The 15,942-nt window shown below is 49.8% G+C and overlaps 1 protein-coding gene across 2 annotated transcripts in view; it reads left to right on the top strand.

Moving 5' to 3' along the window:
- Positions 1-15,942, top strand: part of LOC119100864 (glucose transporter type 1) — a 48,266-nt gene that overhangs the window by 4,939 nt on the left and 27,385 nt on the right. For both annotated transcript variants that reach the window (XM_037224036.1, XM_037224037.1), the window contains exons 2-3: positions 8,184-8,337; positions 9,232-9,378. In XM_037224036.1, the coding sequence (XP_037079931.1) occupies positions 8,184-8,337; positions 9,232-9,378 (301 nt within the window). The remainder of the gene's footprint in view (positions 1-8,183; positions 8,338-9,231; positions 9,379-15,942) is intronic.

The following is a 15,942-nucleotide window of genomic DNA, read 5'->3' as shown; positions in this document are numbered from 1 at the left end:
GGGGCTAATTAACCCGAAATGCATCGTTCAGTTACATCGGAGTTTAATTAGTCCGTTGCTGGGGACTCCACAGGCATTCTATACAACTCCTCCGTGGGCACCGAAATCTATGATATTTTGGACGCGTGATACGCAGCGTTCTTAGACAGGATAGCGTGCTGGCCTATACGCTGTTTGCAGTTCATCGGATAAGCATGTTCGGTGCGAGGAATTGGGCGAACGAAACCCAGTTATAGCATTGTTGTGGAGACGGTGATGACCCATACTGTCTGCGCCCCGGGGGACTTGCCGGTGTGGGAAGGCGGCAACTAGGGAGAGTGGACGCGCTCAACCCACGGCCTTTCAGGTAGAGAGAATAATAATGATCGGGATTTTACGTGTCACCGGCCAGCCGGGCCATTCGGAGGCGGAATGCCTTTATTAGGTATCATGTGGAATGCGGTGGTGGCGTGGCAGGGGCTCCAACCGGGACCAGCAGGCCCGAAGCCGAACGTCTGGACCACTATACCACTACCGCCTCTGTCAGCTAAAGAGAGGACTAACTCTCAGCCTATTGGCCTCAGGGAGGAGTGTTAAGCCCTCAGCCTGTTGGCTGTAGTTAGGAGTGTTTAACCCTCTGCCTGTAGGTCGCAGTGAGGAGTGTCTAGCCCTCAACCTGTCTGCGGCAGGGAGGAGTATCGCTGCCCGTCCCTCAGCCTCTCGGTGGGAGGGAGCAGTGTTGCCGCCCGTCCCTCAGCCTCTCGGTGGGGAGGGAGCAGTGTCGCCGCCCGTCCCTCAGCCTCTCGGTGGGAGGGAGCAGCGTCGCTGCCCGTCCCTCAGCCTCTCGGTGGGAGGGGGCAGCGTCGCTGCCCGTCCCTTAGTCTCTCGGTGGGAGGGAGCAACGTCGCTGCCCGTCCCTCAGCCTCTCGGTGGGAGGGAGCAGTGTTGCCGCCTGTCCCTCAGCCTCTCGGTGGGAGGGAGCAGTGTCGCCGCCCGTCCCTCAGCCTCTCGGTGGGAGGGAGCAGCGTCGCCGCCCGTCCCTCAGCCTCTCGGTGGGAGGGGGCAGCGTCGCCGCCCGTCCCTCAGCCTCTCGGCGGGAGGAAGCAGCGTCGCCGCCCGTCCCTCAGCCTCTCGGTGCCGCTCGGTGCGGCCCAGATCAATAGGGTCGAGCGTAGATGGGCCGCGGGCCAGGCCAGCCGGCCGACACGGGCCACACCTGCGGCGGAGGTCACGGGCCTAAGGGCGTGTCGTGATGCGGACGGTCAGGTAGCGGGGATGCGGCTGGACGCAGCTGGCCGACATATGCAAAACCATGTCAGTCTCGTCGAACGCCGCGCCGCGCCGCACCCCAGCTACGATTCGTGCTCTGCATATGCTAGATTTGCTACCACTGAGTGTTCAGTTCATATTGGGTGGATCCAGAACAGCGTTTTGTGGAGGTTGTCGGAGCGGATGCAGGAGTCAAACATTATGCAAAAGGCTACGATCACCGCGACTTTGCTAAGGAAAGAACCATCCTTTAGCACAGCTGAAATCTGTCGTTGCAGGCTTTTTGAAATCAGTATGTTGATGCTGAAAGGCATATTCTTGTCATGGAGCTAGCAAGCTTGCTAGTAACCTGGCTTAACAGCAGCGGTGTGTTGGCTCACAGCGTTGCCACATGAGCACTCAGTGGACACATGGCCCTGTGTTATGTGTTGCGTTGCAACCGCTGCGTGGCTTCAAACCTGTTACCTACTTGGAGCTAGGCTTTAAGATATTTGAATGCCGATTCCAGGCAGGCTTCGTGCTTAGACTATGGGCTTCTGAATTAACGGTTGACATGGGCCTCGCGAACTTGGCTTCCGCAAACAAACACTAAAATGGTCTCATATGGATGGCTTGCATTCGTCCGGAACCTGACACGGGACGGTCGTGTCATGACACTACGTGGTACAGGACGGATTTATTTGCAGCCCTGTCCAGAACAAGCCTGCCTGTAATGGTTCAATGTTGTGTCTTGTGTCAATCAAGTGTACCTTCAAAAGACATTGCGCCTCCTGGATGACAGGCTCAGGATCGTGGCAAAATGTCTTAAATCCTGGCAAAGTTCTGAGATCAGACGACCCACCCCATCCACCTGGAATCAAGTTAAACATACATACCCAGAAATGCACACTGTGCAGAAATAGCATCCAATTTTCGTCGCTATTCAAAACGAGTTCGCCGTTGCGAATCGCCTTTGATTAAAACGGGGAGAACGTTCAAAATTGCATGCGTAGGTCGCAGCTCGCCATCTACCCCCGGTTCCAATCAGAGCAGCAAGACAAGGCAACTCGACCACTGCGTGGGTTACTCAGGCATCTTGCGTTGCTGTAGAACGTTGTCTCGGTTCTAACGATCCTTGGTCCCGGTACGGTGCGAGTTGATAAGTGCACCCCGCGATGCGGATGAGGTTCCTTTGTCCCTTTTTTGGCCGGTGCAATGTTGCTTGTAATCAATGCATACGTACATACATGCTGCGAACTTTTTACTAGAAAATCGCATGGCAGGGTCGAGCGATGAAACGCTACGGTACCGGCAATAACCGCATCGACGAGCACTGGCATGTAGTCGCTAAGGGGCGGTCTGCCTGGATGGGCTGGGGCTATTTATAGCGCTGCTCTCTAAGCCGCCGACAAGCTGCGATCAATGACCGGGGCCCTCCTCCACCCAGTCACTCGTGTATCGTGGTAGCATGTGCAGCCATCGCAAAACGGTGCCAGATGAGCTGTAGATCTCCTCTGTTAGTTTCGGTGACCATGAGGTGTTTACACACGTGGCTCTGGAAGATGCTTACGAAATCAAGGAATAGGTCTAGGAATAGACAACTTCCCTTACTTTGACGGTGAACAGCAGCGATTGCTTTTGACGTATCGATGAGCTCGCCTCCATGCCCCAGGAATATAACGGTAGCTTTTCCGACTGCAGTCAGATCCAACAAATACATATGTTAAGACTGGGATATCAGGCCAATGTTGGGGTGAATCGAAACCTTGGATCGCATTTCTTTCGTACAACATCCAAGGCAATCAAGTGGCAAAGCATGTACGCATGCCCATGAGGGTCACAGCTCGTTAGAATGTCCTGTAAACAGACTCACCAATTCCAGATAGCATAATTTATCATATGCAAGTTTCTTGATATGAATTAAATTGAGTGTTCTGCGTTTCTATTGCTTTTTTAGCCGAAATAGTCATTTTGAACATCATTCGGTGCAGTTTTCAGCATGTCCTTCTTAACACCTAACACCCTTTTCCTTCTGAGCTACACGCCCTCAAAGATGTGCAGACTATGTTTCGTAGATTTCTTCGAGGCGATCCAAGCACAGAACGACGTAGCAATGTCACCGAAATTCTGCGACCCCACAAGCTATACAACGTTCAAGGCCAAAAGTAATATTATCGTAGCGCCATTTTGATCTGGTGCACGTGAGCATGATGTTAAAGCATTGTGGGCGTCAGTCGGTTGTAACAACATTGAACAATCCGTGCAAGTTTCAATCACGTCTCATGTTTTGAGGTACATCACACATTTATTTGGACATTCTTCCTAGTTACTACGGGAAGGAGGCTGTAATCGAACACTTAAGAAGTGTCACAACCGAGTATGTGAGCATAAGTAAACCCATTAAGCTCACATAGACAAGACAGTACTGCTAGTCTAATTCCTCATAAAATAACCAGGAGAAAAGAAGATATAGATGCATAAATATTTCGGCTACATGCCTTTATTGAAAGGAACAGGAGCAGTAGATTTAAAATTCAAACCGAAAATTTTTCACTTTGTACTGACAGCACGGTATTATTGATATGAAGAATGTTCCCCGCAAATGCACATAATTACTTGCGTAATTCTTAAGCGCCCGGGTGCATTTGCAAGAACGCTATGAGAAAGGACCAAAACACGAGCACATAACGATATTTGGCTTAGCGAACATTCCCAGCACCGTGCTGCCATCTCTCGTTGAGTTTGGAGTACTATAAGTGAGTGCTAGGATGGCAGCACCTCAACGCGTATGTTAAAACATTGATCAATCGCACATGACCGCCTGAAAATACACCACAGGTGTAGTGCGAACAATCTAAAACTACTGCCTGCCAGACTATTGGTAGATTACGGACTGCGCGTACGCGGGCACGACGTCACCAGCAGGTCTGATAGGTCGATCAGATTCTTAAAATCATCACCGGCTGTTAAGCTGCAAAATGGCCAAGCATAAGGACGTACATTCCCAAGTTGAGTTACGAGGATGGGCTGAACAGCAAAAAATTATACTAACCCTGACCCCAAAAACATATACAAACGAGTCCCCGTCCGGCTTTGAGCCTCTCACTTTTCGAAATTGTGGGCAGGTGACAATGTGGCATTTCATCTCAGGTGAATGTTCTGATTTACGTGCACTGCAGGGGCGCATCCAGAACTTTGGCAACAGTTGGGGGGGGGGGGGTGCAGGGGCGGATCTAGACTTTGGTTGGTTGGGGGGGGGGCAATCCGTTCTTGTAGAATGTTATTTAAAACACCAAACGGTTCTCACACCCACACCCAGGCATGCACATACACACACACACACACACACCACACACACACACACACACACACACACACACACACACACACACCACACACACACACACACACACACCACACACACACCACACACACACACACACACACACACACACACACACACACACACACATGCAACGTATATATCTATATATATATATATATATATATATATATATATATATATGTCACGATCCCGGGGAGGTGGCTCGGGCTTTCGTTGTTATGTCGCGCGTGGAACGGCTGTGCGCGGGGAGCAGGACGATCTGTGACCGGTAGGCTGGGTGTGATGATGAAGTTAACGGGTTACTGGGGGACCCAGTCATCAGACTGACGGGCTAAATCACCTCTCAAAATGTCAATATAATAGCGGGTTGACCATCGACCAGCAATGAACTACTCATGTACACCCAGGCCGAGCATTACTGCATCCTGGGTAGGCCACGCCGTGGCGTCATGATAGGACTAAATCATATGGCACCATCGCTACGGCGGCGTGAATACGTTGTTTCTGCGGGCTGGCTGAAGAGTAAATATTTCCATAGACCGAATTTTTTCCGACAAAGCACATACATTGAAGCATTTTCAGCCGGGAAATGGCGTTGGTTTGCACCAGAGCTGCAAAAGTGTTCCTGAAATGCTCTTCCAGCCTCTTCCCCGATAGGGAGATGGGTTAGCCCATTGACCAGAGATTTATTCCAAAGAACTGTAGCCGGAAGTGCTTAGAAACAGTCTGTGTCAAGGAGTAAAACATAGGCATACAACCACAACAACAGCATCGGGTGGGGATGAGAAACGGCGCGCCAGACGGGCTCGCAACACCCTGGGGCACCCAGTGAGAAGTTGGAATGCACCTCCTGTAGCCTGAGGAGGAGCGTTGCCAGGGTGGATACAGGGATGGCCTGCCTTAATGGGGGTAGTGGGTGGTGAGTTCCGGGAGGCGTAAATGCAGCGTGCGCCTTTCAGTTCAAGATGACAGATTTTCCTGTAAAATGGGACAATTTCTGGCAAATTTTGCAATTTCCGCCAGTCAGAGTATCGCGGCCCATATCTCAACTCGGAAATAGTCTTAGGTATATATAAGGGAAGTCGAGGCAGTATTTCCTGCTCACCTTTTTCACCTAACCCATCCAACAGTGTGGGTCTGCAACGCCTGGGAAGATCATGTGACAGCAACAGCGAAATTCTTGGCACCCGCCGTCCTCACATTCCCTTATTTTCACAATTCACTCCATATAGGTACTGCAGTGCGAAGATGAACGAACACTGATTGCCCATTTATATATCTAATATAAGCCTTGCATATAATGTGTATCTATTTACATATAGATATTCACGTTGCAAAAAGGCATTACGTATAAATAATCAGGTGCGCTGACTACGACGACTATGGGACGGATACTGGGGCAAGAAAGCGTGGTTTAGCAGTAACCATTTCTGGAAGCAGATGTTAGCATTGATTTGTCTTAAGAATATTTTAAATGCAAAATGCACAATTTCTATGCACCTAACATTGAAATAAGCACCCAGTTCATTGGCAAAATCTCCGTTTTTAATCATGTTGCTAGTATGTCACCAAACCTCTTCGTAGTATCAACCAAAAAGCATTACGGGCTACCGACCTTTAGTTTCATGGTGACGTCACGTCTCCGTAGCCTTTTGCTCTAGAACCTTCGGTTACATCCACAACCGTCGAAAGCTGCGGGTACGCGTTGACTGTTGGCACAGTTGTCTCTCCCAGCAGAAACAAAACGAGAAACCTGCCCAATAAATTGCTGGAAACGTGACGTAGCATGCGCATAATAGTATACGTCGTGCAGTTTTTTAGGGGTGGGGGAAATCATGCTGCCACGATCTTTGGGAGGGGGGGGGGGGGCACGAACCCGTCGGCTCTCTGGATCCGCTATTCGGGGCTAAGTGGTTGATAAACGGCACCCTGATAGTGAAAAACCCTGCTCAAAAAGGGTAAAAATTGAGATATTCAACGTTCATTTAATCGGTACAAAACTGTGTGGCGTGATTTTGGACAGGTATGCTCGCGAATCTTAGCAACGAAAACATCCGCATCCAGTACTGCAGTCGATCTCCATAGACCGCGCGGCATCGGTCCCGCCCTGATCCCGGGGCTAACACTCAGCGGCGGCCAAGGGATGGACAAAAATGATGACGGATCTGAAAGAAGCATCTTTCAAGGCCGTCATGACATCATTTGGTATATTTAGAAGGACGTCCGGGCGAATGTTTCGCCTGCGTGATTTTTACGTTAATAAAAGAACGGACCAGCCTTTACACAGCACTGCGAAGTTGTGCTGGAGCCTTTTGATTGAGCTGGAGGAGTTACGGTAGAATCTGTATTTTTCGTACTTCCGTAGCTGTTAACGTGTGCAGAGGAAAACTTTAAAATTGTAGCAAAGATACACAATAGTCTAATCTTTGAAGGTGCGAATTTATTTTTGCAGACTTTCAGAGGCATAGTCCTATTTAGCCCCTCTCCCCCAACCCCCAACCCAACTTGGAGTCCAGCTGTCATACCTTCGAGAGGAGAAAGGTCCAAAACTGGAGAGGAACCCGTTTGCTAGTCTTTTTCTTTGAGGCAGGTTGAGTCATTTTTCGCTGCTCAGCCTCTCCTTCCAAATTATTTTGCGAAACTACGCCATGTGCTCGGTCGTTTTCCAGCTTGAGAGCCGGCGATGATTTCACAGAGCTATTTGACCGATGGGGTCTGCTGTTGACCTTGTGCCTGCGTAATGAAGCCGTACAGTGGCAGGCAGTAGTCTTAGATTGTTTGCACTACGTCTGTGGTGTATTTTCAGGCGGCAATGCTTAACCACATCAATGTTTTAAAAACGCCACCTCAACGTCATGCAAACGTTCTGTGACGCAATCAAACAATCACGTATTGATAAGTATATTTACTAAATGGAGAAATTTTGTTGTCTAAAGCCGTACTTTTTACTGATTACGATACAAATAGTTTTAACTGAGCCTATTTATCATCTTTGACACTTATAGATAACACAGTAGCAACAGGCTTATTGCTCGAAGAAAAAAACAGGGGAATAGAGGCATAGATGTGCTAATGTTTCGACAACATGCCTTTATCGAAACGTGTAGAAGTGAATCCACTGGAAGTGGAATTCCAGTTCGAATGATTTCTACTTCACAAGTGAAGTGGAATTCACTTCTGCTATTCGTTTTGATAGAGCTATGTTGTCGAAATATCAACGCACCTATACCTCCATTCTCCTGTTTTTTCTTCGAGGAATAAGGCTTTCACTACTGCCCTATTTATGTGCATGATGTTCCTCACAAATGCACTGAACAACTTACGCAAAGTTTGCTGTTTGCTTTTATATTTCCCATGAGTAGAACATTCTCTATAAAGGGGAAACATGCAACACCTTCCAGATTTTAAGCATTTCCATTGACCTGACGGACTTCCCAATTGTTAAGGGGCGTTCATCATTAATAATGAGGCGGAATTATCATCAAAATGTTCATAGCCCTTCCAGAAACGCATAGGCTCGCCCAGTTTTGTGCGTCAGAGCCGGAGATACCTCTCCGGCACAGAACATGCATACAAGGTGGACACTAAAGGCGCTAACCTTTGCCGGCAGCCTGCAGAAGCAGGTCACGACTATGTCCCGCAATCTCTCGGCCAAGCTGGACAGCATCCAAGCGGATCGCTACATGGAGACCAGCGCCCAACTAAAGGTCATCCGGTCACAGCTCAGGGACCTCACCAGCTCGGTGGTGTCGTGCCAAACGGAGGTCAGCCTCTCTCTCTCTCTCTTTCTCTCCTCTCTCCTTCTTCTCTCTCTCTCCCTCTCTCTCTCTCTCTCTCCTCTCTCTCTCTCTCTCTCTCTCTCTCTCCTCTCTCTCTCTCTGCTCTCTCTCTCTCTCTCTCTTCTCTCTCCTCTCTCTCTCTTCTCATCTCTCTCTTCTCTCTCTCTCTCTCTCTCTCTCTCTCTCTCTCTCTCTCTCTCTCTCTCTCTCTCTCTCTCTCGCTCGCTCGCTCGCTCGCTATCTCTCACCCTCCTTCTCTCCGACCAGAGACGATCGTTAATGTCGTTTTTCAGCTCTCTTTCCACGTTTGTAAGCCGGAACGAGCCGTACAAATATACATCGTGCGTTACCTAAGTCTTTGGAACAATACATGTAATTAGCACCGTGCGGCCCGTTAAGCGGCTCCAAATTACTTGTCACGCAACCTTACATTTTTATAGCATTGCCACGTACCACCTCAATTGCATGAGTTTACAATGTGCGAACGTCCACCAGCAGGCCGTGAAGACAGTTCGGGTAAGGTATGTCCTAATGGTGCTGATCCTTACATGAGTCTAAGCCGCTGATGCTCCGAATGTTAGAATTTCATATCCCCAGACCTTGACCCAGAATGATGCGGCATTATAATTAGCGAAGCCGGGCACCTTGTCACCGACAACTACTGGGAGCCCTGTGAACCTGAAGTTTCAAATGGGCTGGCCGGATCGAGCCCGCCCACCGCACCACCTAATTGCCAGCACTGATCAGACGTGAAACTTCGGGCTTAATTGCAGACGGCTTCGTGGTGACCGTCCACCGGGAGGAGCGCGCTGTTGCCAGCGCGGCAAACCAGGCGCTGCTCCGCGGAGCGCGGGTGGCATCTCTGGCGCTCATCCGCAGGTGACGGAGGTGAGGAAGGACGTGCACATGATCCGACACGAGATCGATCAGCTGCAGAGCGCCAAAGACGAGATGGAGGAGCTGCGCGACTGCGTGGAGCGGCTGGAAGAGGAGCAGCGGCGCAGGAAAGCCCGCTCCATAGACCAGGTGAGTGGCAGAGCCGCAGAAAGGTCTGCTCCAAAGAGCGGGTGAGGGGGAGATCGTAGGAATCTCCACTGTCAGACCGTGCAAGGAGGTGCGCGTTGTACGGAATCCACTCCATGCATCACCCTAAATCTATCATTTATGCACAATACCGCACAGGTACCTACACTTTGTAAGTGTACAGTGACGAAAACCCAGTTCAATTGACTAGGTCATGGCAAACGAAAAGTGAATGTTTGTTTTCGGGCGAGTTTTAGGTCTGGCCGTGATTCACTATCGCGGAAGTGTAAGTTCGAAAAAATCCCAATCCGTGGTAGTGATCCTAATACCACGGAAAGTTAAATAACCCTGGGACCATTCTATTGATAGAAGAATGATAGAAGTGATAACCAAGAGTGACAAATGGACCATGCGATAAATTAGGCGACGGGCGGCTGGGCGTCCATGTACCAAACTAAGTACACGAGTGTGGACGGGTAGCTTGTGTCTGAGTGGCAGGAACACTCTGGACAAAAGTGGCAGGCGGCGTGCTGGGCTTAACAGTCCGGACACTGTCCGGACAGCTCTGATCACAGCTGTAATGACGATGCCACTGTATGTCCAACTAACCCAGCCAGCCTCAACACCGTTTGCTCAGCTGGCCAGGCGGTGGCAGGCACCGCTTACACCCCGCAGCCGGCGCGAAGTCGACCTCAGCTGCGCGCGCCCCACACCACCCCACCTGTGTTCCACCTGGCGCTCGCCCGGCGTTCGGCCGCGCCGATATTGGACCGGGGATGATGTGCTGTGTGCGCGCGTGGTGTGGGCAGTGGTGGGGGAGAGGTGGGTGGGGCGACGTGGCCGTGCAGTAAGCTGTCGCTGATGTATTTGGCCAGTGGTTTGTCAATAGTCCTGTTTGGGCACGGGAGTGATGAGAAAACTCAGCGGCCAGCAAAGTAATGACATCAGATGAAGCCCACACCACTTGTTCGGACATGATCATTTCGAGTGCTCAGACGTAGGCGATGAGTGCCAGCTATTAAGCTGCATGAACACCCGATCGGCCCTGTATACTCATAGCATGACAAATGGTGGGCTCATCTGTTGAAAGGTGGGCTTTACGAAGAAGACAGACCCCAAATACCGATATGAGCGAAATAGCAACGCGGCTTAAAGTGATAAAGCTCCACACCAGTTCTGATATTTTTATACATCGTCTCGGCTGCCGATGCGCATACTTTCCTCCGCGCTCATCGATTGACCTGCGTTGGTATGGGTACGGGTAAGTAACCCTGGCGTCACTGGCGCTGGATCTGCGCTGGATCTATGCAGATGCCGTCTTTCCCGCCTCTGACAAACGCACCCGCACAATAAATATACAGGCATACGTCGGTGTGTCAGCAACCCAAGAGATAGCCTCGGATCCCAAAGGACCCTTTCCCGAAACTTTGAGGACGTACGTCCCGGGTTTTCAGAGAATCCTTCAACAAGGTGCAATTTCATCCCTAGGAGATAAGAACCCGTGATCCCTATTCGTAAGATCCCACATCCTGTGGTTATGTTTAGTTCAGGTCAACCACAAGCCCGTAGAAATAATCGCATTGACGATACCGTCCTCTGGAGGTTCAGATACGGGTTGCTCAAGGAACCGTGGCTGGCCTGGCCGCGGTCTTTTTGGAATGAAATGGACGGGTCTCAGGGCCCGCTTCTGCACAAGCAGACCCATTTTCTTGATTAGGAGGCCCCTGTATGAACTAGGGAGCCTTTCCACTAAACCAGGAGGCCCCTGACTTGCGATGAGAAGGTCGCTTAGCTGGCTCGGTATGCCCCATTGATGGATCAGGAGGTCTTGTTCCGGAATGGAAGCCCTTTACATGAATCAAGCGGGAACGGGGTGTTTTCTATGCATGGAGAGAACCCTGTTTCTTATCAGGAGTCTGGATTTGAGAAAGGGAGACCTTGAATTGGATGGGAGCCCGTAAATTCATACAGAAATATGAGACCATGGCGCCCTTGGTTTGGCCTATGACCTTAACAAGTAGTGGTTAGCCCGCATTGCGGTGTATATGTTTCTCCCCACTCTAGAAGTTCCCTGATCAGTTGACCACATTAACCGCCCCACACACTCTCTTACAGGACACTATTTGCCACACTCACAAGAACCTTTTCTCCCGGTAAACCTATAAATAAGTAATTTAAATTTGTTTTATACGCCAGGAACAGTCATGGCGTGTTTTTCATCGTCAATTATGTACTCAATTTTGCGTACTGCGCGACAGGCGGATATGAGCCTGCACATCAACGAATTCGTCCCCTCCCGAGAGACGAGGCCGGTGTTGATCAAGTGGATTAAGGTGCCTGCTCAGAAAAGCGAAGCCCCGCGCTTGCCTTCTTACAGAACACATGACAATTGAGCCAATTTCACGTCACTCTATCTTGCGTTATAAAAGTCTGGCTGCTCAGTTGTTAATCGCGGCCGCATCACTTTTAACAGCTTACATCTATCATTCAGGAAAATGACTTCGTAGCAATGCAACGCTTAAAATTGTCGGCAACATGTGCCCCAAATTAGTTCTCGCGATGTGCTCCCGTTTTATTCTGTGTCCATTATCTCCGAGTCATGGAGGTACAGCAGATGTAGTTTTGAGAAGCAGGGACGGGCTGCTGTGAGGATCCACTTGCCTCCTTTCGCGCACATTAACACGGCTCACTGCGAAGGCAGGTCCAGGATTTCTTTAAGGGGGAGGGGGGGGGGGGGGGCACGCAACATTGTGTGACCCCATAGAGTGAGATACCGCTTAGAAAAAAATCCTCGCATTTCGGTCATGAAATTTTGAGACTTTTAGCATGGTATCTTTTCTTTTGTACGGGAATCCATCTCACTGTGCGCAGCCCAGAAAACTGGGCGTGCTACGTATGCACGTTGATAGGGCTTATTCATTTTATCCAGATCATGATAAATCCTGTCATTTTAAGACTAAGTTTTTCGGAAAAATATGGTTGAGTAAAGTAAGGTTAGCTGCTAAATATTATGAAAATCAAGCACGGACGTGATTCACAGTTTATTCACGGCTGGCCGGCTGGTCGATGCGATCAGCTAATGGCTGATGACTAGTGCAGAGTCCTTGCTTTGTTTGTTGTAAAGGAGTAAATTATGTCCTAGCATTTAAAGTGTATCAAGAACGTGATGCACAATTATAAAAGGTGTCACAAATTTGGCAACCAATGAAAATGGCATAAACGGCGTCGGCGGCATGTAAAATTATGTTTGAAAAAGCGCTTAAACGCTGATTACGCATATCCGAACGCTGCTCTAAGGCTAAGGCACCAAGGTCGGTAGGGACGAAACCTGAGCAATCATGGGTGCCGTGGCAGGCCAGCGAAGAGGCTCCCGTCAGCAAGTAAGGGGTCCTCAGAGTAAGCGAGAAGAACCCGAGACCACCGTAGTGGGTTCCTGAACAAACAGGAGTGCCCCGGCGGCCCGACAGTAGACCACGGCCAGAGCAAAGGGCTGTTTGTGCAAAGCGGAGTTACCCAATACCAGTGTGTGTGAATTAATGTCCCTGTGCGATCAAGAACGTCTTGGCAGGCTGAGAGGGCCCGATGTGAGTAAAGGGTCCTCCGCAAACGATGTGAATTAATTTCCCTGTGCGATCAAGAACGTCTTAGCAGGCTGAGAGGGCCCGATGTGAGTAAAGGGTCCTCCGCAAACGATGTGAATTAATGTCCCTGTGCGATCAAGAACGTCCGGGCAGGCTAACGGAGAGGGCCCGATGTGAGTAAAGGGTCCTCTGCAAACGAGACCAAAGGTAACCAGTCCTAGATCAGTACAGAGAGCCCCTAAGCATTAAATGGCTCGGTGTATTAATTGATATGGGTGCCAGGAACACCACAAGACCCTTCGAGGAAGTGGAAAGACCCTGAGACTAATATGAAGGGCTGCTGAGCAACTGAGCGTACCCCAGCATATGGAGCCCCGACAAAAGCTTATAGAACCTTTCGGGCGAATGGGAAGAATCCATGGAGGGCGCCTGATCGGTCAAGAATGCCCAGACATGTTAGCAGATAGTGCCCCGACAGCAGCGTAACGCCCCACGAGAAAATGTGAAAATATAAATAGCAACGTGGAATGCTCCTTAGCTGTCGGATCGACCCGGCAAGTGAACCTATAGGGTCCCGGCAACAGCACAGAGCCCCTGGAGAGCGTGAAGAAGACTTGAAATATCCTCCCAATCACCATCCTATCAATCAGCGAAGAATTAATTTTGTCTGCTGATGGCCTTTTCATTTTCGCCTGTGATTGTTCTAGGTCGTCGGTAGGCCCAAAGACGTCATACTGCGTTGTGTTTTTTGTGTAAAAAAACTGCGTCCGTTCGGCCGGTGATGGACCCGTTCGGAGCCCTATGGGGTCCCCTCGGGGCATAAGGGCATGGTTTTGCACCCCTCCCCCTTCTGAATCCTCCGCTGTCGCGAGCAGTTTGATAAATAGGGCCACGAAAAGAACAAATGACTATCCATTCAAATAAGAGGCACCCAAATTACAATATGAAGGCCTAGGAATGATCGGCTGTGCCTGATCAGGTTAACCGATGGGAACCCCAACAGGAGCGTAGGGCCTCCATTCAAATAAGGAATGCCCGCAACACGCCCCGAACGATCGAGTGGGCCAGAGCAGGTTAACAGATAGGGCCTTAATAACAGCGCGGGGCCCTCCAGGCAAATGCGAAAGAAATCAGGGGCAACACAGAAATTCTTTACCAATAGGATAAACCTCGCAAATGGACATGTAGGGCCTCAGAAACAGCGCAGGGCCTCTGGACAGCGCAATTAGCCTTAAAACCTACCAATTACCATTCTCTCAATCAATAAACAATGGTTTTGTCTACTCGTGGGCCCTTCACTTTCGCTGACGGCTTTTATTGGTCGTCGTCCTGTCCTCGAAGCCCAAAGACGTCCAATCTTGTTGCATTTTAGGTAAAAAACTGCGTTCGTTCGGCCGGCTGTGGGCCCCATTGAAGCCTATGGGTTCCTTCGGAGCCAAGAGAAAAAGGACTACAACTCGTGCCCCCCCCCCCCCCTCCTCCTCTGAATCCGCCCCTGGCACATGAAAAGATCTCGTCCAGGAGGCTGCCCGGCGGAGCGCCCCCATTTTGTGGAAGCCTCCGGAACTTCATGCCCTGGTTCAAAATCCGTGGCGTCGCCCCTGCCTGCATATGAGAAAGCATTGTGCCTATTTGTGTATGTCCCCCCCCCCCAGGGGACATGGTCCCCTCACTCGGCAAGTGTTGATAGTGACAGCGTTCTCTTTAGAGTGAGGACTGGGGCGAGTAGGTGCAAGGCGACAGAGCTTACGGGTTAGGGTGTAGGCGTCAAAGGTTGGGAAATGGAACAGTTACGGGTAGGTTAAGAAACTAAGGCCATGGGAAGCAGTGATGAAAATATGTCGTCGGAAACGAGGACTACTATCCGCGTCCTCTCGCACCTGCCTCAGGCTGTTCGCCAGCCGGGCGTGTGGAAATAGGTGTCTCTGATCACGGCTTGCTCAGTCGCAGTAGATGTCGCTTAGCTCGCTCGCGCTAGCTCACAACGTGGCCTCAAGTGAGGCTGATTCTTGCATTATGTGTCATGCTGTGCATTTAAGAATGCGAATCAAATCATGTGGCAAATATTGTTGAATTGTATTTTAATCGCTAAACTGCAATCACTAACTGAGCAACAACAAAATCGCTGAAATGCAATTTATCATGTGGCCGATGCTACTTGGTGAGACCCCGAACAGTCCGCCTTGAGAACAAAGAAATTTGCTCCGAACCTCTCTTGCCTCGACGTTATCATAGTCAACAGCCTGGTATCTCGTCACGATTATATGACGCAGGGCAATGTCAGCACTGCGGTCTCCATTTCTTGGTCACGCCTTCTGGCAGTCTGGCATCAGCTGATTATGCAAGTTTGATATATATATATATATATATATATATATATATATATATATATATATACAGAGAGGCGCTTCAGTCTGGATAAATGCTTGCCTCATGGCCGGCTCGGAGCTGCGATGTTTTGTGTTTTGTCATAACAGAGGTGGTGTGCTAGCGTCTGTGGCGAACCGGGCATTTATATATATATATATATATATATATATATATATATATATATATATGCGTGCGTGCGTGCGTGCGTGTGTGTGATATAATCTTGTGGGAATGCTTTATTTATGTTGACATCTTCAAACATTATGTCGGATGCAGGGGTGCTAGATGAAGCGCCTCTCTGTGGAAGACTCCGACTCATGGTGTCGGTTGCCGGTCCGCTGGGCCGGCCAAATCCGACCCCGCACAGAACTGTATGTGCTATATACTTTTTCAACGTCCATCCTTTCCCATGTACTGGGCGCCAGCAGGTCTACCGATCTCTGTGTTATACTGTCACCGATTGACTTCATTTTCATAACGGTATTGGTAGCTCTGGCAGTGTGTTGAGAGATTTTCGGATATTCTCATGATCAGTTGTCCATACAGCCTAGTCTGGAGAACGAACTTCACGCCTTGCGCGGACTAGGATGCATGGAGCCACTGCTGCCGCCCCCTC

This window comes from Pollicipes pollicipes, unplaced genomic scaffold (assembly GCF_011947565.3).
Source record: "Pollicipes pollicipes isolate AB1234 unplaced genomic scaffold, Ppol_2.1 Scaffold_4881;HRSCAF=5763_pilon_pilon_pilon, whole genome shotgun sequence".
Classification (NCBI taxonomy): Eukaryota; Metazoa; Arthropoda; class Thecostraca; order Pollicipedomorpha; family Pollicipedidae; genus Pollicipes; species Pollicipes pollicipes.
The sequence above is the reverse complement of the archived record's forward strand: the minus strand, read 5'-3'. Positions and strand labels throughout refer to the sequence as shown.